The sequence below is a fragment of the Mustela lutreola genome, chromosome 9 (assembly GCF_030435805.1).
Source record: "Mustela lutreola isolate mMusLut2 chromosome 9, mMusLut2.pri, whole genome shotgun sequence".
Classification (NCBI taxonomy): domain Eukaryota; kingdom Metazoa; phylum Chordata; class Mammalia; order Carnivora; family Mustelidae; genus Mustela; species Mustela lutreola.
In genome coordinates, this window is record NC_081298.1 from 73,504,355 (window position 1) to 73,527,086 (window position 22,732).

At 40.3% G+C, this 22,732-nt stretch overlaps 1 protein-coding gene across 1 annotated transcript in view; it reads right to left on the reverse strand.

Annotated features, from left to right (window-relative positions):
• FSHR (follicle stimulating hormone receptor) overlaps positions 1 to 22,732 on the reverse strand; it is a 163,010-nt gene that overhangs the window by 40,023 nt on the left and 100,255 nt on the right. The window contains exons 3-4 of the mRNA XM_059134768.1: positions 8,082 to 8,156; positions 4,754 to 4,828 (exon numbers count right to left, since the gene is read on the reverse strand). Of these exons, the coding sequence (XP_058990751.1) occupies positions 4,754 to 4,828; positions 8,082 to 8,156 (150 nt within the window). The remainder of the gene's footprint in view (positions 1 to 4,753; positions 4,829 to 8,081; positions 8,157 to 22,732) is intronic.

Sequence of the window (22,732 nt, forward strand, 5' to 3'; positions counted from 1 at the left end):
GTTTATTGAGAAGTAAAGAGCAACACCCAGCTGCCTGGGAATTACATTGACAGGATGCAAAGGCAAGAAAATATTGTGTAAACCTTATTTACAGATCAATAGATAATCTTTCATATACAAAAGGTCAGCTCCAGGAAGGCAGAGCAGTAAAGAAAGAAATATTGTCTGCAAATACAATATTGACTTTAAAAATGCACCCAGATGAATCCTGTGATGTATATTCTTCTAGTCAAAGTACCTTTCTTTATTCATGAGGTTTTTTTTTTCCCTAACCACTTTAAGTTCCTCAGTGAAGTATGAAGGCAGTGATGAAGAACGTTGATTTCCAGTTGTCTTGAATTCTGTGCCATCAAGTGATCATCATGAAATGGAATCAATGCTGAAAATTTCCAAAACAACATTTCCAAGTGTGTGTGTGTGTGTGTGTGTGTGTGAGAATTAGGATGTTCCAGTCAAATGGAAACTTACCTCTAACCCCTTGTAATTTCCTGCTTTGGTGGCTGTGATGATAAACATTTATCCTGGCTTCAGGAAATAAACAAGTATTCAATCCTACTGGTCCCTTCTGGATTCTTTCATCCATTTTGTGTTTCTTCTTCGCCATGAAGCAAGTAGTTCATCATCCCAAAGAATATCTGAAATCGTTGCCAACTACCTCTACCTGGCTACTGGATTGTGAGGCCGTTGTGACTGCTGCTCAGACACAAATAAGCATGGAAGGAGAAGGAGGCTCAACTGGGCTTTGTTTCCATTATGGACTCTTTCAGATTCGAGGTCCACCTAATTTAGATCCCTTATCAGTATTGAAAATTTTTCAAAGGGCCACAGGCTGAGCCCCAAATAGAAGTATTACTGGTAGAAGTGCTTTTGGAGTGCAGAGTTTCTGGGATTCCCAGGGTCATCATGTACCGCATCTGAAGGAACTATGCGCAGCTGGTAATAGCTCACCTTTAGCAATAAAGTCAAAAGATTTAAGATGGACCACTCTTCTTCTTAACTTCTTACTTTCTTGATGCATGGCAGTGGATGTGAAAGAATTTTACTCACTGTAGAATTACGTAAATATTTTTCTCAGAGTAATCAAGGAGGCTACTTTGACAACGACTTGTTGTTGTCCAAACTGCTGACAAGTTCTTTTCTCAAATGGTCTGAGAACAATAACCTGCTCTTATAAATGATGTGGCTGGAATCAGTCACCTACAGCTTTGTCTGGACTTGATGGGGGAGCCAGGTGGGAGTGGGGACCACTCAACATCTCAAAGTGAGGAAAGGACATGGGGTGGGGGGTGCTGGATTTGATGACTGATGGCATAGATTTTAGCTTCTTCCAGAATCACAGGAATAGCCTGGCCCCTCTTTTTTGTCTAAGTTCCCATTCCTTCCTACTGGGGCTGTGCCTTCCATGCCCACATCCTCCTAAGTTCCTCCCTAGCTCTCACCCCCTAGAAGAAGGGCTGAGGGTCCTTATTTATAAGAGCAAATGGTGTTGACCATAAAGTATAGGCCAATATTGAGTCTAATTCTGGATCTCTTGATTTCAAACTTTGTTTTGATTCCTCATCCCTTATTCCCCTGCTTCCAGCCCACCATTCTGGCTACTATTCATGCTGTTATTATCAAGCATTATGGAATAGACATGTGAAGGGGTGGTTTTCTTCTTGGACCTATCCTCTACAGGAATGCTCTTCATTACATGCATGTGTGTGGCAGTTCTCCTGTGGATTCCTTTGCATGTCCTAATGTGATTTTATTCTGTTGTTGAAGGCTCTGTGGCCGCCATATTCCGCTCAGACTTTTTCTTAAAGGAAAGGGAGAGAAAGAAGGGAAGATGGCATTTGGGAGGGAAAGAAGAAAAAGAAGAAATGAAATAAGCCAACTGGGTAACAGGCACTAATAATTTTATGTTTGTGTAATTTTTTTTTTCTTTTTGAGAGAAAGCATGTGCATGTGAGTGGAAAGGGAGACAGGCAGAGGGAGAGAGAGAATCTTAAACAGGCTCCAATGCCCAGTGCAGAGTCCAATGCAGGACTTGAACTCACAATCCTGAAATCATGACTTGAGCCAAAATCAAGAGTCAGTTGCTTAACCAGCTGTGCCACTCAGGCACTGCTGTTTGTATAGTTATAGTTTGTATACTGAGAAACAACTTGCAAGATGTTTTTCACAGGTATAATATTAATTATTTTTCACAACCCACCCTATTTACAGATAAGGAAACTGAAGCTTCCAGAAAGTACTTTGCTGTCTACCTAATAAATATCAGTATCCCACCGAAATCAGGTCCTTCTGCCATCATATATAGTTTTTTTTTTTCTTTTCTATCTTGTTCCATGAAATGTAAAGGCATTTCTCAAGCCTCTTCTTTTTGAACTCATGACAACTGGTGTAAGCAAAAGCTGAAGTTCTCAGTGGCCACCATAACTCTTGTTCAGCCCTTAGTGAACTTTTCCTTAGAGTGGACTGTTAGACTTGAGTTGGTCAGAAATAATCATCCTACAAAATACTCAGTACATTTATTAGTGTTTTTGAACACTTCCTGGTTTGTATAGTATTTTCACATATAAATTTCACTTGAGGGTCCTATACAAGTGCACTCAGAAGTCCAGTTGGCCCAAGAGTACATGGTGGGGTGAGGATGAAGTCAGAAGTCAGTTTTTAAAATTCTAGGCCCACGCCTTCTCTGTTAACCTATATTTCCTCAACTGTTATATGCCTAATCCAGGTTAGTTTCTGCAGACAGTATAGCAAATTGCATTTAGGGAGCCAAGACTCCCAGGTCTGAAACGAGAAGAGGTTGTCACCCTGACTTCAGAGCCTGAGAGGCTGCATTTGTGGGGCACAGTGCAAAAAGAAAACACAGGACCCTTTGTATTTAAAACAAAAAAAAAAAGTTTAAGCATTTCACAACAGCAGCAGCAAGGAATCACACCTAATGGGAGGCCCTCTGGGTGTGGGGTGCTTTGGGGATGGAGCCCTGCATGACTGCATGGACAGCATGCCAGTGAAGCCGGTCCTGCCTCTGACTTTAACTCAGGAGTGAGCAACCTTGACTCTTTCTCAGATCCCTTCTCAGCAGCTGTCAGGGAGAGGAAATTCCATGTCCTATAGTTTCTATTCCGTTAAATCAATCTTTCATTCCCTTAGTCCATCAGAGCTGAGGTATACGACAGCCAAGTGTTGCTCATTGGATCTACTAACTCCAGTTATCATGGATCAAAATTTAGGGTCAGAGTATCACTAGCAACTAGTACTAATATGAGCATTTACCATGTGACAGGCAGTGGGTAGAACTTCTTACATACTTTAAACTGGTTGCAAAGTTGGCCTCAATGCCCTGTGCTTCTTTGTATCCACACACCTTATTTTGTGACTTTGCAGCTTGTCCCATTAAAAAAAAGGGAATGTGCTTCTTTACCTCTTGAATCAAGGCTGGCCCCATGAGTTCCTTTGGCTAATAAAATATTCCAGAGGAGACAGTGTGCTAATTCAGGGTGTGGGTCTCAAGAGGCTTGCAAGTTTGAGCTGTCTGTGTTGGAACCCCCAGGACTGCCATCAGAGCAAGCCTATGTTAGCCTGCTGGAAATGAGCACAACTTGGTGGAGACCTGTCCTCTCACCTGGGATAGTCCACAGCAGCCAGTCCCCAGCTGACCTGCCACCTACATGCAGTTACTTTTTTTTTTTTTTAAAGATTTTATTTATTGATTCGACAGAGATCACAGGCAGGCAGAGAGAGAGAGGGAGAAGCAGGCTCCCCGCTGAGCAGAGAGCCCAATGCGGGGCTCGATCCCTGGACCCCAGGAGCTGAAGGCAGAGGCTTTAACCCACTGAGCCACCTAGGTGCCCCAATGTAGCTACTTTTAAGTGAGCTTAGCTGAGGTCAGGCAAACAGTCCAGGTCAGCAGACCCACTCCATGGATCAACTCATAGATGAGAGATAATAAAGAGATGTTGCTTTAAAACTCTTTTTTGGGGGTGGTGGTGGTTATACATTACTATGTTAATAGGTAACTGATATGCATCTATCATTATTATTTCCATTCTTGTGACAGGGAAAAAGCTGTGAGAGATTAAGTTCTAGCCTGTGATAAGTAGCTAGTAAATGGGCTTAGTGTGACTTCTAGCCCAAATTCTTACGTGGTGTTTTATGGGTTTCTATCCTAGCACTCTGGGGTCTTTCAAGCACTCAGCTGTTTTGGAAGCCATTTGAATGGAAGAAACCGTGTTTTTGTTAGTGTGGCAGGCTCAAAGGATGGAGCTCAAACACTTGGAATCTCTCCGCTGATAAAATACCATGTCTATTATTAACTAGAACTTACAAAATAAAGCACCATAATGTATCAAAGAAAAAATGTGTATATGCAGAACAAATGAGATGTCTTTGAGGTCAAGGTCACAAGCTAAATGCTAGCACAAATTCTGGCTGCATCTTATTAACACTAAATTATGACTGATTTCTGCAAGAAGTCCATGTGACAATTCCATTTATGCAAGTGACATGCCTTATGATGTCTGTTTTAGTAAGTGAAAACAAAAATGCAGTTATAATAGTAGAACTCACTTATTAAAGTTAAATATAACCCACCAGCAAGTGTCTCCCCTCTTCTACGTTAACCCACACCTATTTAAAAAAAAAACAAAAAAAAAAAACAAAAAAAAACCAGTTGCTCCTCTGAGTAGTAGGTGGATGTTTTGCTAAAACAGGAATACACAATTTGTTTATAGAGGGGGTACCAGAGTATAAGAGTTCTTACAAATATCGGAGGTTGGGAAGGCTCTGGAAGGCATCTGGGTCGATGTATAGCAGATTGTTGGCCTTTTCAATTCTACTGCAAAACAGTAAAGAACGTGTACATGAACTCAACACTGAGGATTGCTGTCGTATTTTTCATGTTATGCAAAGGGTTTATCCATTCACCTACCCATCCCTCTATCCATCTGTCATTTCTTTTTTTCTTCTTTTTTAAAAGATTTTATTTATATATTTGACAGACAGAGATCACGAGTAGGCAGCGAGGCAGAGAGGGAGAAGCAGGCCCCCTGCTGAGCAGAGAGCCCGATGTGGGGCTCCATCCCAGGACCCTGAGATCATGACCGGAGCTGAAGGCAGAGGCTTAACGCACTGAACCACCCAGGTGCCCCTCCATCCGTCATTTCAATGAAGAGTTGAGACTGTGCAAACTGAATATTAACCCACTTGGCTCTCAGAACTAATGTTCTCTTGGCACCTGTTAGTAATAGCCTAACAAAGCACTGGTTGAGGGCGTCCTTTTCACCCAGCACACTGCATCCATAACTGGTAAGTGTTTTTTAGAAACCCTCTTGTTTCCTCTGCGGCGACTAAGAGGGCAGGAATGAGACTAGCATAGGAAAAGAGATTTTGTCTGGTCTGGAGACAAGAGAGCAGGAGATGGAAAACAACAAAAGAAGGCGAAAAGAAGATGGAAGGGAGGGTGAAGGGCAAAGGAGATTAGGGAAAAAGTAAAGAGGCAAAGGAAAACACAGATCAGGTGAAAAGCAGTGGACATCGCAGATTTTAACCAAGAACCTGCAGCAGACAGTAGCTGGGAATGTGCTGATGATTCCCTGTTTGCTGTAGACTGAGGCTACTCTCACAGCTCCTGAGAAGTGGGGACTTCTGCCCTTGTTGGCTTTGACTGTGTCCTGGTCAATAGTCTGGAGGTGAGCATGTTCACATTTGGATGCCAGCAGAGAGAGACTGCCCTTTCCTCATCTTGCTGGATCAATGTATATTTGCAGAGGTGCTCTGTGTTAATTACTTCCTCCCTGTTTCATTAGCTTTTATATCGCAGTAACCTGTAGCTACCCAGATCCAAGTACCAGGTAATTAATTATTTTAAGTACAGTCAGTGCTACATGGGGGTGAGCACCTCTCCGTGCAGGGAAGAGATGAAAGAGCCGTTCCATTAGCTCCACGGCCCGCTGAACAACAGAGGGGATGCTTGCTTGACCCTGCCCAGAGAGCTGGCTGCCCTTTGGTTCATTTCTGTGACATGCCCTGTGTGTCTGAGATCCTGGTCAACTCTCTTTTTCCAGCTAGGAAAAGGTGAGACCAAACAGAGAAGAAAGGAAGGAACAGGAGGGCAGGGGGAGAATGAGGGAAGGCATCAGTTGCAGAGGTTTAATGGCCCTGAGGAACGATGCAGGTGGGAGGCAGAGTGGGTAGAAGGAAGGAAAAGGGAAGGGGCTGCCAGTATGGACAAACCATGTGTCATTTCTAAATAAATAGGATGGATAATGTGAATGTGTATATGTACATCTACTTGGCAAACTTAACAAAGACGTTTAAAAACAATACCAGAATTGGGATTTATTTTCAAGTCCTTATCCTGTTGTGGATTTGGCTGGGTAACTTTAGATAAGTATTGGAACGTCTCTGTGTCTTTCATCCTCGTCTGTAATGTTAAGAAAGTGGTTCAGTGGCTTTCCTAACCATTTCCGGGGAAGTGTTGTGAGATACTAATACATGCCCCACAGAAGAAACCTTTCCAGTGATCTTGGCTGAGAACTCTTAATGAAATATCCTCCTTGGAGATTCTAAGTATATATTTGCATATTATAGGTTCTGAGTTTTCCTACAGTAAGTGAATCTAACTTTATTTGCCCAGTGTTTCCCAAACTTATTTGACCATACTATCATTTATCTTTTTTAAACAACACTCAATATATTATTTCCTGAGTGTTTGATGATGAACAGAATATACTCTGGAAAAATTGGGACCAAATAGTCTCCAGTCTCTTCTGGCCTTGATTTTTTTTTTTTTTAAGTTTATTTATCTATTTAACAGACAGAGAAAGAGAGCACTCATGCACAAGCAGGGGGCAGAGTAGGCAGAGGGAGAAGCAGGCTCCCTGCGGAGCAGGGAGCCCATGCTGGACTTGATCCTAGGATCCTAATATCATGACCTGAGCTGAAGGCAGATGCTTAACTGACTGAGCCACCCAGGTGTCCCTGGCCTTGATACTTTATGATTCTCTGAATTGGTTTATTGTAATTATAGGCTGGTATGAAACAGAACTGCATCTGTATGAATATTGGCAGGTGTGTAAAATGAGAATGTCAAAAAGAGAAAGAAAATTGGGTTATAATGAGGAACCAAGGATTGTTATGACATACTTCCTCTATGGCAGTTGATGTGTTAGATCTGATTTATATTTATCTCCTTTATTCGTCACAGTGATCCTTTGCCATGTACTTTCATTGTTATTCTCATTTTACAGATAAGAAAACCAAGTCTTGGAATGATTCTGTATCTTGGCCAAGGTTTCATGGAGATCTATGGCATCAGCTGGTATTCAAGTGAGGATTGCCTATCTTTAACTACATCATGTGGGATTTATTTTAGATTTTTACTATGGAATAATTTTAAATGAGAAGATGAGATAGAGGTATCTTAAATTACTGAACAAGGTTCTTGGGTCTATTGAAAAACAATCTGGGAGGGAGGGAGCATGACAAGACTAGTCTCTAGGTTAGTACCTGAGTCACCAGGCAGAGAGACCTATGACAGTGCCTTCAGGCTGACTTTGACATCTTAAAATGAATTTCTTTTTTTTTTTTTTTATATTTTATTTATTTATTTGACAGAGATCACAGGGAGGCAGAGAGGCAGGCAGAGAGAGAGGAGGAAACAGACTCCCCACAGAGCAGAGAGCCCGACGCAGGGCTCAATCCCAGAACCCTGGGATCATGACCTGACCTGAAGGCAGAGGCTTTAAACCACTGAGCCACCCAGGTGCCCCTTTTTTTCCTTATTTATTCATTTGAGACAGAGATAGAGTGAGAGAGCATGTGAATGCATGAGCAGGGAGAGGGGCATAGGGCAAAGGAGAATTAGATTCCCTGCTGAGCAGGAAGCCCAATGCGGGCCTCCATCCCAAGATCCTAAGATCATGTCCTGAGCCAAAGGCAGATGCTCAACTGATGGAGCCACCCAGGCACCTCTTAAAATGAATTTCAGAGATCAGAGGATTGAGCAGAGATAGGGCCTTCCAGGGATATACACAAAATTTAAGGCTATTGCCAAAGACCATGAACAAACCCCACAGGATCTTGCTTACATTTCATGTAATTTGGGCAGGTTGGAGAACACATTTGCCTCTATCACTTCCAAGACTTCATTCTGTGAGATCTCTCTGTAAACAAACAAACAAAAAACAAACTATATGATTCAAGTCAGTACAGTTACACTTCACAGATGGATTTAGGGCTCAGCATAGAGACACACAACTCTATTCCTGCCCTCAAGTCAGCTGTAATAATGAGTCAAAGCTAACATATGAGATGCTAATACTTAGAGAACAATGAGAGAATAAGCCTAAGGTGATGGCTCGGTTAGTTTAGAGGTTATTCAGTCTATAGATGTACAAACTAAAGCCCAGAAAGGGAAAGAGAATTGATTAAAGATATTTAGCAGGGCGCCTGGGTGGCTCAGTGGGTTAAATAAAGCCTCTGCCTTCAGCTGAACTCATGATCCCGGGTCCTGGGTTTGAGCCCTGAGTCACTCTCTGCTCAGCAGGGAGACTGCTTCCCTCTGTCTTTCTCTCTCTCTCTGCCTGCTTCTCTGCCTACTTGTGATCTCTGTCAAATAAATAAATAAAATCTAAAAAAAAAAGATACTTAGGGAATATACAGGATAAGAATAAGCTTGAAGTTCCTTAGACTCTGCAGGGCTCAGCAAAATTTTTTTACAAGCCTAGATCGTAAGGATTTTTTGGCTTTGTGGGTCATTTGGTTTCCATCACAACTGCTCAATTGATAATGCAGTGCAAAAGTAGCCATAGATAGCAAGCAAATGAATGAGCATGACTGTCTTCGAATAAAACTTTATTTATAAAAATAGATGGCAGTCTGGATTTGGTGCCATGTGCTCTAGTTCAATGACCATGCTCTAGACCATGGAGTCAAGTTCTTCTCTCTACTAATCAAGCTTTGGGAGATGAGAACCTCAATTTAATCTCTTTTCAAAGGAACATGGATTTAAGTAACATTCCCCTTTCCCCCCATACTATTACCCAAGTAGGGGTTGTTACTGCACGGTCTTTGGTCTTCATGTCTTGATGTAAAATATCCAGGAAAGATCTTTCAGGTTTTGTGGGGTTTTTTTTTTAATTTTTATTTTGTTGTTGTTGTTGTTGTTGTTTTTCTTTTTTCTTTTTCCCAGCTAGAGTAACTTGAGGATGGTGGAGAGTGAAGTCCACTATGCCAAAGCCCAGAGCTTGAGAAGATAGAGGGTGGCTTAATCACTTAATGTTTATAAAGTGGCTCACAGATGAAACGTGCTATTATTAGGCCTCCAGAGGAAGGCTCATGCAGTATTAATGCAGCAGCTGAGAGTGTCTTAGGAAATCTCACAGGCAGCATGCATTCAAATTGGCTGAGGCAGAAGCACTGTCTGTTGGCCTGGGATTTAGCTGAAGAGCTCTAGAAAGGCTCTTGATGAGGGGAAAGCCTGGAGGGCAGAGCAGGGAGGAAGTTTTACAGAGAAGGTGTGATTATAAGCAGCAGCCAGCTCACTGAGGGGGGCTGGTGATATCTGGAGCTCGTCAACTCAGTGGTGGTGGGTGACTTCTCATAAGCCCCTATGAGGAAGGAGACATTTTGTGAGAAAAAAGAGCCTTCTTGTTCTATGATAGCATTTTTCGTGATTCACTTGGTAAACTTAAGTATTCACAATTTTTACAGTTGAATATAGATAAGGGTGGTGTGTGTGTGTCTGTGTGATAGAACATGTTGGCCATTGGTCATTTATTTTGCTCTTCTGTCTTACAAGTGGAAGGAGTTCTGGGAGGTACAGGAATGAGGAGGAGTAGGAAAGAGGTGGTAGACCTAGAAAAAGAAGATGTTAATTTGAACACTTAAAGGAGTTAAGTAAAAGGGTTGCACAGGGAAGGATAGGTCATGGAGGAAGTACTAGAGGACAGAGCTTAAATCCGAATGGGGCCATATCTTTCAAAAATGATTTCCAGGTTCACTTACAGCTATCAGTAGGTTTGGTTCACCACTCATGGTAATATCTCGCCTCATATTGCCTAAAAGGCAAACTTTTCTCCTTTAGTGAATGTATGTGTTGCGAGTTCCCTTATCTGGATATCTTCCCTCCCTCCCCTCCATCCTTTTGTCAAAGAGAACTACAAATTATTAGAGTGATAATTTTATCATTCTCAATTCTTTCTTTGTTCATTCTTTGTGAACAGAAAGCCAAAGAACATTTCTAAATTATTTCGGAAGGTAGTTCATATTTTATATCCTCATCTTCAAATACAAGAGAGGGTGTTGGGGTTGTGTAGGGGGAGGTGGAGCCTTTGACAGTCTGAGGGTTGAGGGAAGGTGAACAGTATGCAGCAGTGGAAGAGTGTATCACAGAGAAATTCAGGAATCTTGTTTCAGCCCAAACTAGTGCCATCTCTAGTCATTTCTGTTATCATTTATTACACATCTGTATTTACCAGCTACTCCATATACACTTTCTGCAATCTTTTTGACATGCCTGTGAATATTTTGATCTCCATGTTAATAAACAGCCCCACTTGTGTGCAGAACCACCTCTGGCTGATTGCAGGCCTGGAGCTCTTTCTTCTACATATCCTATCTCCCGGGCCACCCTGGGCCCAGTATTTCCACTCCTGTATATATTAGCTCAAGATAAATAAAAATATATGCCCTCCCAAGAACTTATAGACAAACATGTATTGCAGCTTTACTTGTATTAGTTTCAAACTGGAGACAACCCAATGGATAAGCTGGAATATCCATATATTGGTGAAATTCTACTCACCAATGAAATGGAACAAACTGTGGATACAGCATGATTGAATTTTTAAAAAATCATGTTGAGTCAAAGAACACATACTATGTAATTTAGCTTATATGAGGTTCTAAAACAGGAAAAATTAATCAGTAGTGACAGAAGTCAGAGTGATTGTCATCTGGGGTCTGAGATGAAGATTGCTGATGGGGAGGAGATGAGGGGAAACTTTCTGGGGTGATGGAAATGTTCTGTATCAAGATTGGGGAAGTAGTAACATGAGTGTACATGCTTATCTAATTTGCCAAACTTAAAATGGTGCACTTCAGGGCACCTGGTTGGTTTGGTCATTTAAGCATCTTATTTTGGCTCAGGTCATGATCTCGGGATCCTGGGATCAAGCCCCATGTCAGGCTCTGTGTTCAGTGAGAAATCTGCTCGTCCCTCTCTCTCTCCCTCTGCCCCTTCCCCAACCCATGCTCTCAAGCAAATAAAATCTTTAAAAAATGGGTGCATCGATAAGTGACTCTTAATCTCACAAAACAAACTGAGGGTTGTTGGGGGGAGGAGGTTTGGGAGAAGGGGGTGGTATTATGGACATTGGGGAGGATATGTGTTTTGGTGAGTGCTGTGAAGTGTGTAAACCTGGTGATTCACAGACCTGTACCCCTGGGGATAAAAATATATGTTTATAAAAAATAAAAAAATTTATTAAAATTAAAAAAAAAAATGGGCAAAAAAAAAAAAATGGGTGCATCGTGTGTAAACCTGGCGATTCACAGACCTGTACCCCTGGGGATAAAAATACATTATATGTTTATAAGAAATAATAATAAATAATTTTTTTTTAAAAAAAGGAGGAGAAAAAGCAAGAGAGAGAGGGCTAGCAAGCAGGGGGATGGAGAGAGACTCTGCACTGAGCATAGAGCTGGACGTGGGGCTCAATCATAAGACCCCATGTGACCTGAGCTGAAATCAAGGGTCAGAGGCTCAACCCACTGAGCCACCTATGTGCCCATTCCATAAACTTTTAAAGTAATGAACTTTATCTTCCACAAGAGTTCATAATGATATCTTCATTCTAGATTAAGTTGGTTTTCCTAATTTTTTATTATGACTCTTAGACAAAATCTTCTTCTACTTTCCAGTGTCTTTTTTTCTTCTCTCTGTTTATGTGAATTACATAATCTCTAAAATTTAAATAAAGTGGATTTTTTAAAGGAAAAAAATGGGTGCATCTATTTAATTGTTTATGGAATATAAATAAAATTATTTGAAAGATGACTTTTATGCAAGGGAAGGAGAATAAACTTTGTGTTTTGAGAAGTCTGAATTAAGGGAATTAATAGAAGAATCTTGGTCATGTTGCTTGGCCAGAAGGTGGTGTCCAAATCCTAGTTCTGTCCTGGTGATTCTATTAGTAAGCATTCTTCCCCTTTTGGCCATTGCTGTCCCCCCAACTGTAAAGTGAATAGTTGGCCTGTATCATAGTTTTTCAAGTCTGACTACATTCTAATGAATCTTCTGATGGATCTTAAAAAAATTCCAAAGCCTGTGTCCACACCAAAGATTTGGATTTTAGTCTGGAGCGGGACTCTGGTATTATTTTTTTCTCCCTTTAATTTTCTAAGCAATGGTGAGTCTCCTATACAGGAAAGATTGAGAACTGCTGAACTAGATGATCATTAAGGTCCTTTTGAGGTCTTTGAATTTTGTCTTAAAATTGGCTTCAGGAACAAGAAGGGCCAAATTTCCCTTGGTTACTGAGATAATAAGTTAGATAAGTTTTTTGGAGCACAAGATAATGAGAGATAATGAGCCAAAATTGTAGCAAGATAAACCAGAGATAAAAGATGGAAGCAGGAGTAAAACAGAGAATGTACTAGTTAGGTTTAGTTTTTCATAAGTAAGAAAATTAAAAAAAAAAAAAAGCCACACTATTTCAGATGTTAAATGTGTAGCAAGAGCTGGTGTGGAAAATCTATAAGAATATTTATTTAGTATTGATAATTGACAGTATTTTTCATTATGTATTGCTTCCCTTGATTTTTAGTGTACCTATGTAAAGTGGAGTTAGTGTAGCTAAAATATCTCCAGGGAGGTTTAACAAAGGTTACCTGACTTGACTAAGATAATACGCAGCTGTGAGGATCCTTAAATTGGTTTTTGAAGGGAGGATGTGGAATTTTTACATCCAAATAACTTATATAATTAAGAAACCATTCTTTGTCTCAATAACTTCAGTTAAGAATTTTCTTTGCGGGACGCCTGGGTGGCTCAGTGGGTTAAGCCGCTGCTTTCGGCTCAGGTCATGATCTCAGGGTACTGGGATCGAGTCCCACGTCGGGCTCTCTGCTCAGCAGGGAGCCTGCTTCCTCCTCTCTCTCTCTGCCTGCCTCTCTGCCTACTTGTAATCTCTCTCTGTCAAATAAATAAATAAAATATTAAAAAAAAAAAAAAAAAAAAAAAAAAAAAGAATTTTCTTTGCAATTGTGACAAATCATTGCAATTGGCACAATTCCATCTGTGATGGCGTTTTCTTAGAGGCAACAGGTAAAGGGCTTATAAGAAGAGGAGAGCTCTAGGGATGTGACAGATTAGCTGTTCTCAGAATGTGATCTTGTGGTGTGTATGGCCAAAAGTATTTTCATAAAAATGCTAAAAATAGAATGTTTTCCCTCTTATTCTTTGAGGCTACAATGGAGTCCAGGGGTTATTCGATTTGTAATATGGCAGGCAAAATTATAATGCAGAAGCAGACATGAGATTCCATCTGTCTTCTATTAAGCCAGATTGCTGAAAATTTTTGCAAATATGTAAAATCATGGTACTCTGCACACTAATTTTTTTTGAGAAGACAAGTTATTTTGCAAATGATTATTATTTATGGTAGCATGTAGGGATTTATTGTTTTAAAATGGACTGACAACTAAAATGCTTCCCAGTTTTAACTTCTAGTATGATAAATGTTGGTGATAACACTCAACCAGACATTTCTCCATATCACAAACATGACTTGATGTGAAAAGCACAATAGGGGAGTTCAATTAAATTAAACCAAGGGGATTGATGCATTTGATTTTTTAAAATAATTTTTAAATTTGTTTATAAACATATAATGTATTATTAGCCCCAGGGGTACAGGTCTGTACACACTTCACAGCACTCACCATAGCACATACCCTCCCCAATGTCCATAACCCCACCACCCGATGCACTTGATTTTAAAAACCCTGTATCCCTGTTGGATACAATTGAAATGTTTCTCATTGAAATTTTTCCTACCTTCTCCTTCTCACAAGGCTTATTTGATTGCTCAGTTAAAGGAATTACATTGTTTTGTCATGCTCTTTTTTTGATGGGGATGTGTGGTCATTGTCTGATTCCCCAACTTGACTTTGAATTCCTGATGGCATCTCATTCATCTATCATTGAATCTTTGGCATCTAGTGGTAAATTAGCATGTAATAGATACTCAATAAATGTTTAGTGGATGGATGGGTAAATGGAGGAAAAGTCTTGAGGTTCAGAAATGGCATCTATAGAACTACAAAGGAGGTGACACTTGTCAGTGTCTCTCACCCTTTTCCTGTAGGCAGCATGCCTGAATTTCAGCCGAGGCCAACTTGTCTGTGAGTTAGGCATTTGTTTCCGGGAGTTTCACTTTTAATTCACAACATATAAGGAGCACATACATGTATTTGGTCTGCTGTACCAATAGTTTCTGGATGCCTTTAGCTGTTTCTCTGGGTCACAGCATTTCCCAGATCCCCATGGCTCCCAGATAAAGTCTTTGAACTGACAAAACTGCCATGGAAGAGGAAAGAGCAGAGATGATTGGTACGGTTTTATCAGGATTGGAGATGACTTTTAAGGTCTCTTCTGTGCATGTGAAATTCCATGTTTCCTTGAAGGAAGGGAAGATGTGTCTGTGTGACATACTGGAGGTTTTCAGGGCATGTCTCTGGAGTGAGTTTCTGAGCCACAAATTCTACTCCAGATGTGCATTCTTCTTGTCATTGGGTGGTATTTATATACAGGTACACTTGATGGAAGGGGGCGGGGTGTTCAGTAGGAGGGACTTTAGGGAATGAATGAGCATGTAGAATTCAACCAGGTCTAGCATAAGATTTCAAACTATCATAGAGGGGTACTAATTTGTCTACCATTTTGCCTGATACTTATTTGCTAAATGCTGGGACTGTTTGATTCAGAGCAGAGTTTAGTTATGGGTATACAGGATAAGGAAGAACTAAGAAACTGTCACCAGAAATTAAAGGTCTCACTAGAACCTCAATGACATCTACATATTGGGATGTAATATGAAATAAAATACACATGGAGACGACTTTGCTCTATTTTCCCCCCTCCCCCAACATAGGAGATATTTTCCAACTGGGTCTGCCTCTTCTTTTCCCTCCTCCCTTTACTTTCCACAGAGGATTTCCCTCTAACATTCTAAAATACCCCTTCTTAATTAGGCACATTAGGGGATTCAAGTGCATTAAAATATTTTTAATATTCACTAAATCAAAAAAATTTTTTTTTAATTTTTTATTTTTTATAAACATATATTTTTTTAAAAGATTTTATTTATTTATTTGACAGACAGAGATCACAAGTAGGCAGAGAGGCAGGCAGAGAGGAGGAAGCAGGCTCCCTGACATCCCAGGATCCTGGGTTCAATGACCTGAGCCGAAGGCAGAGGCTTTAACCCACTGAGCCACCCAGGCGCCCCAAATATTTTTTGTTTTTAATAACCTCAGACTAAATGGGAGTTGATTGTTTTCCTTCCCTGTAGTCTGGAATCCCCACATACACACTCTGTTATAGCCCTCACATACTGTATTGAATTTGCACTCTGGTTTGTCTCCTTCACTAAGCAAAGAGGACAGCGACATTGCCTTTTATTTTAGTATTCCTGCTACCAGCCAAATGTTTGCTGAGTGAATGAATTATCTTTGAAAGATTATAAAAGATTTTCTACCCTGGCTCGTGCACAACAAAGCTGTGTTCTTGAAAACTTGCAGTAAACAGCGTATTTACAAATCAAATTGTGTATTAGCACAGGAAGGAAGCGTCTTGTTTAGCAGAACCTTGGAGTGAATATTTAAAAGAGTTAAGAACGAATTCAACAAATGTTCAACAGATTGTCATTAAGTAGCTTTTGTGTTTCAGGCACCAGCCTGGGTGCTAGGGATCTAAAAGATGAATAAAATTGATCTTCGGTTTTAGCAATCATCTCTAAGTCAGTCTAGTATTCTAGGCTTTCTTTTAGCCAGTGCTGTCTTTATTTGATAGACTACATCTGAGTTACTGGAAAAAAGAAAAAGAATGGTTGGTATGTTGCAATTAAATATAGCTGCAGATACATGAGTAATATACTTTTACATATAGTACATATAATTAACTATTACATATTAAATGTTAAACATGCTTATACATAATATACATAACACACATATACAGGTATACATATATGCATACACATATATACACATGTATGTACATGCACACAAATATATACTGTATGATTTTCTGTATTTCTATCCTATTTCTACTCTCCAAATTCTTCTGGAAATGTGCTATATAATTTTAAAAAATACAGAACAGTTCAGGTGAAAATTCCAGTGAAAATGCCTTTCAGAAAATTTCATGATGGTCTCTGAACACGTACTTAACCCTCTCATTTAGAATTCTCTTAAGGGTCAGATGCAGAGACTAGAATAGAGATCTGAGTTTAAATCCTGCCTCTGTTTCTTACTAGCTGTATAACTGGGGGCAAGTTAGGGAGTCTCACTGAGCTTCAGTTTCCTTGTCTATAAAATGGAATAATGACTATCTCACAGGGTCGTCAAAGGGTCCAAGTATGATGGTATGTGTGAAAGCACAGTGTTTATCACATGGTCAGTCCCAGATGTCACCATGCCTGCTAGACAGTCTGCCTTCTTCTGGAGTTTAAGACTGAATTCCTCTTCAGTTGGGAGATACTGAGTTAGCCAACCACTGTGCTGGGAAAATGATGCTAGCAAAGGTCCTAGGAATAGTTATTTCAACCCCAATGCAGATCGGATTCTGAAAGCAGCTGATATATAGCATTGTACTAACCTCCATTCTGAGTGTTTCCCACAGAGACCCACCACTGGTCTATTGGCCATCAAAGAAGAGTGGGCAGTGTGCCCCAATAAGGATGTCTCTGTCACTGAAGGCATAACCTAAAAAGGATATTGTTCCCTTTGGGACAGGGTCAGTACAGAGTGGGACTTGCTGTTAGTGTGTGATAAGGATGTCACCAAAGGGCTCCTTTTCCCTCCTCAGTGGCAGCAGGTAGATGCCCTCCTTTTCTGATATGTCACATCTCCTTCCTTCTCCTGGGTTAGGTGAGTCTTTGCTAAAGATGCTCTAAATATGGCCCCAAACTGAGACCAGTAAAAGAACCCTCCATGACTCAATCAGAGACAGTTGAATACAACTCACTTTCAAATACATCAACAGCAACCAATTGTGTCATTTTTAGTTTTGTCTTAATACAAAATGTTGAGTAATTATATTTTGAAGTAATATGTTTTCCTTAGTTCCCAGAGCAGATGAGGAAAAGGACTAAAAATCAGTCATAATAGCTAACATTTATTAGGCTCTTTTTGCCAGTTTTTCTGTTCTTCATATTTATTAAATTACCTAATCATCATTACAACCCTATGAAGGTTGTATCACTCTTAGTCCCTTTACAGAAGAGGAAAAAGAAGCCTACAAAGATTAAGTAATTTCCCCAATTACCACGGAGCCAGTAAGTAAAGTCGACCTCGGATATGATCATGGGGCCTTAAAAAGATGGCAGATATCAGGTAGGCTATATTTAGAGTGAGTTGGAAAACTATTGCCACTTAAGAAAATCCTGTTAGAGTAGAAATCCTTTTGGGAGCGATATGCCTATAAAACAACTAAATACCACCCCATTCCTCCATGCTGCTTCGTACTAGAGTTCTGGCAAGGCAATATGTCAACGTGCAAAATCACCTTTCATAGATAAAATCTCAAGCAGTGACTCATATGGTAAGTGCTTTTTTAGTACATTCTCTATGCAAGTGTAGAGCGTGTAAGAGCACGTAAAAAGCAAGAACTGTCTCCCAAGAATTAGCGGTTTTGTTGGAGGGAAGCAGCATGCATGTGATGTTTTGAGTACAGAAGTGCAATAGAAAAGAAGTGGAGGAAAGTGTGGGAAGGATGCCCAACACAGCAGTGCAGAGCAGGGTACAGAGTAAGGATTCAGTACATTTTATTCTTTGTTCTCATATACCATGTTTTCTCTCATGCCTTCTTAATGTCAACATTTCTGAAGCTCTATCTTTGGATTTCTCAAGCTTTCCCTGTTAGAACCTCTCTGTTGATGCTTCACATGTTATTGGGACATATTTCTCTCTTAGACCAGAGTCCATGTATGCAACTACCAAAGCCGTATATTCTACCGCAAGCAGGTTCATTATTTTCCTCCCCCAACTCCACTCCCTTCCCCAATTAGTAAGTCCAGCCAACAGCTCTATCATCCCTATTGGTTCACTAGACAAACCCAAGCTTTAGATCCTGGGGTCACCTCTACCTTCCATTCAAATATTTAACAAATCTCAAGTCCTCTCAATTACTTTTTTTCAGTGTTTCTTGTAAACGTTTTCATTTCCTACCATCATTATTGTAATTATGGCACGTTGCAATTTCAGCTAGACCATTCATTATTAACAGTCAGGTGATGACTTATTGGTGGTTTGATGTGGGTCATGAGTTCTCTCTCTCTCTCTCTTTTTTTTTTTTTTTTAACAATTAAGTGTCCCAATGATTTACTTAAAATTCAAGGCTATGTATCTGATATGCAAGAAAATAAAAATGAAGTGGCTAGTGGAGACATAGTTGGAGTGAAAAAGGAGTTCATCTCTGCCTGAATATAGGAGGGTAGCTAGTACTTGGGCTTGGGAGCCATGATGGTTGTTGTTTGGAAAAGCAAAGGGAATTAAGATGATGATAAAAAGAGAAGGAGGGAGAAAGGGAAAGAAAGAGAAGGAAAGGGAAAGAGATTTTCTAGAGATAGAATGATATTGGAGTTAGAAATTAGAAAAGGCAGAAAATCCCTTTATTACTCTGTATGCCTGTTGGAAACTGTTTAACCAGGAGTTTAGTGGGTTCTGTGTCATGGAAAACCAGGGTTGTATAAGAGAGTGGAGGACTGTGTGTAGAGAAGAAAGGGAAGGCACGTCGATTGGGTCACTTGGCTTCGTTGTAGTTTGCCAGCTTCTGCAGAGGCCAAAGAAAAGGAGGTGGGAAGGTAGGTGGTGCTTCTAACACACAAGCCGTGAGAAGTGATCTGTCGGATTGGGACATATGGAAGTCTCAGCTGTGTGACTCAAGGCTGCATCAATAATAATGATAGTGATAATAATTAACCTTTATTACACACCTATATAGCAGCATGGTGTAAAATGCTCTACCTGTGTAATTTCACTAATGACTTGATCTACTAAGGTTCTGCTGACTTGTGTTTGTCTTAGCTCACATCCACATGTGAATGTATGTGAACATAAACCTGGAAGACAAACAGACTTGAATTAAAATTCTACCTTTATCTTAGACAAGTTAGCTAACCCTCATGAGGCTTATTTAATCCAGTGGGGATCATTATAACTACCTCTTAGGGTTTTTATGAGATTATGGACATAATACATGGCATGAAGAAATTTCTAGCTGTCTATCAAAATTGGTTTTTCCTCTCTTATTTTTGAGTACATAGTTAGACTACATTTTCTGGGCAATTTTGCTGTTAGGCATCATCTTGTGAGAAGGTTCCTCCCAATGAATGTGAGCAGAAGTGTTGTGTGTGACCTTAGGCTTGGCCCATAGTGCCCCGCGATGTTCTTCCATGTTCTCTCTCCTTTCCAACCAAGTTGGCTAGAGACATCCAGGGCAAACTTGGAAGCCATGATTAAAGATGGTGAAGCAGCTCTTGCCCTGGCATCCTAAATAAAGTGTGACTGCTAGGTGACAAAGAGGGAAACTTAGTTTTAAAGTCCCTGACATTTTGGAATTTGCTGTTGCCATCTATTCATTCTAAAACCTAAGACTGTAGCATGGTATCTTGTATTTGCCCAACAAGTCTCCTCCTATCAGGCACGTATGAGCTTTCCATCCATCATCTGGTGGAATATGGGTATATACACTAAGTGTTTAAATTTTTGTTGGCCTTTTAATTAGGAGTCATGTAGGAGTATTGTTGGACCACATTGGAAGAAGACAACCAACCAAAAAACTTCCCCCCAAAACTAAGTGTCTATTTGATCTCATTTACCAGAGTCCTCTCTTAAACTTAGTGATACAATATTTGCTACCTGTGGTGGAGTTGTGTGGCCTCTTGCTGTGAGCACAGCAGATGGCTGCTCCTTCCGGAATTATGGTCCCTTGGCTTTTTCTTTTCTTTTTCAATTATGTCATGAAAGAAGATGCGCCAACATGCCAGAAAGAACATCTTTTTCACAATGGGGACTACTGAATCCATTAGCACACAGACTGGGGGAGGGGTGTTCAGATTAAGAAATTTGAACCTCTAGCTCTCTAAACTACAGCAATGTAGAGCTGCATGAGTCAAGGTCTCTTGAGTGGGTCAGAGGAAGTCCTTCATCACTTTTTCAAATTGCTGGAGCTCTCTGAGATCCATTTCCTGCAGTAAGATGTTGGTAAGGCCCTTGGTACCTCAATACATTTCATACTCGATTCTTTGTAGTTGGTTGGGCTATTGAAGATCATATGAATAATGTATGCCATGCAGAAGGAAAAGAAAACACATAATGTTATGCAAAGGTCATGCTGCTTACCATGATTTTTATTACTTCACTGGAGTCAGGAGACCTAGGTTCTAGTCTTGACTCTGCCACTAATTAACCACTCTGTTTGAGTCAAATCAGTTACCTTCTCTGGGCCTTTGTTCCTCATCTATAAAACAACACTGTTGATCCACATGATCTCCTGGGTCCCTTCCTGCCCTAGAATTCAGTGATTTTTAATTATTTCTGCGATTCTGTTATTAAAAGGCAGCCAGCCACATCGTCAGCAGTCCTGCATGACAGCCAGCTTCTGTTTCTAACAAGCTGGGGTGAAGGACTCTGTGGAGCATCCTTCTCAAGGCACTGCACCTGTTTCCTTAGGAGCAGCTCTCTGAGATAACCAGCAAGGGCCATTTTTCCTGAGGCCTGGACAAGGAGAGAAGGTACCCCTAGTCTGAGCCATTATTCTCCTGAAGACTGTGCTTGTTTCATTGTCAGCTTAAAGAAGGCTCCATTGATCCCCCTGTAAGTCAGTGTTGAATACCTCATTGTCATATATCCTGAGCCTCTTTCCCAAAGGAAACACCAAGTATGTGTGTGTGGCAATGATTGCATGCTTTTCTGCATACTTCTCTTGCCCCACAGCATCCCCAAAGCTTCCTTAATAATTATCTCTGTGATCTGTTATGCTTTTTTTTTTTTTGTAACCTTCCTATACCTATAACATAATTTGCCCTTCCCCAAATGGCTTTCATCCTCTTTCTAGTCTCTGTTTTCACTCTGTAATTCATAATTACTCTCCCTTTTATGCCCCACCATTTTCCACCTCATTAACTCTTATTCCTGGCATAAAAGTGCCTCCTTTATGGGCAGCAGTGAAGGAAGAAGAAGGAACTCACACTTGACCACTTCTGAATTTGAGTTGGATTGATTCTTACTTTGCTCTTCGGCAAGCGTCCTGCATGGAAAACTGATACCATCCTGTCCCTTGCGACATTTTCTGAATTTTTTTGAATTCAGAAATGCAGGGGCTCCTCCTTAATGATTACATATTTCATTGATTTTATGTCAATTTCTGAGCAAATTTCTCCACCCCACATCAAATGATAGTCAAAAGCCCTATTCTTGGGCTACATTTGCCTCACGTTGGTACTGAATGTACCCCTACAGCAAGGAGGATCCGTATGGTCAGGAATAAAGAATTAAGTCTTGAAACAGATTCTAGGTAATGAGACTTTGCCACTGCCTGGAGGAAAATGGCATCATTTTAGAAAGGGAGGAGGAGAGTGGACTGTCTCTCGACACGAGTCAGATTTAGCTGGATAAGTCCACCCAAGATTTTGGGAATCACCAACCAGTTGATTTTCAGGCCTTTTCTATGCCTTGGTAGCCTTTGTTTAAACAAAAGCTTAGAGAGTGGCAAAACAAAAAATGCTGGGATTATTCCTTATGAATTCTACGGTGTTGGCTGTGGGGCAGAAAAGAACCCATATTTCCTTTCTCCCTTTAGCAGCTTCTGGGGGGAACTTTTGTACTCCTAGGCACTTGAGTAATTTGTGAAATGCACATTTGTCCTTTACTAACATAACTTTAGGTAACAAAGATCTTGTTAGGAAGACCACTTTTAGGGAATTTTTTTTTGTTTTGTAACATGCCTGAAAAGAGAATTTCAGAACATCAGCAAAGGAAGGAAGGTTCTCAAGTAGTTATTGTCTAGGTTTACTAGATTTTCATGCCCCACACATGCATCTTCTCCTTTTTTCTACAAATTTTCATTCACCCGTTTTCATTCATCCACTTGAGTTTTTGCTGGGGCTGCAGAAACTGAGTCGAGGCTAACCAGGACAAGGGGATATCTACGTTAGGATCCAGGTAACAGAGCCAGTATTGTAGATCCATACAAGTACTCATAGACTCACCCAAGCTTTGTGAAGCTTGCAAAGTTATTTATATTCTCTGAGCCTCAGTTTCTTCATATCTGAAACGAGGACAATAGTATTTACCTTGCAGAACTTTGTGAGGCCTAAATACTGAATAATTAATGTTAAGTACCTAAAGCTTAGTAAGTGTTAAAGAAATGGTATTTATTATCATTTTTTCTGGAGTCTAGTCTAGTGACTATAATTCCTTGAGGTCAAGGGTTTTGCTATATTCATAGCTT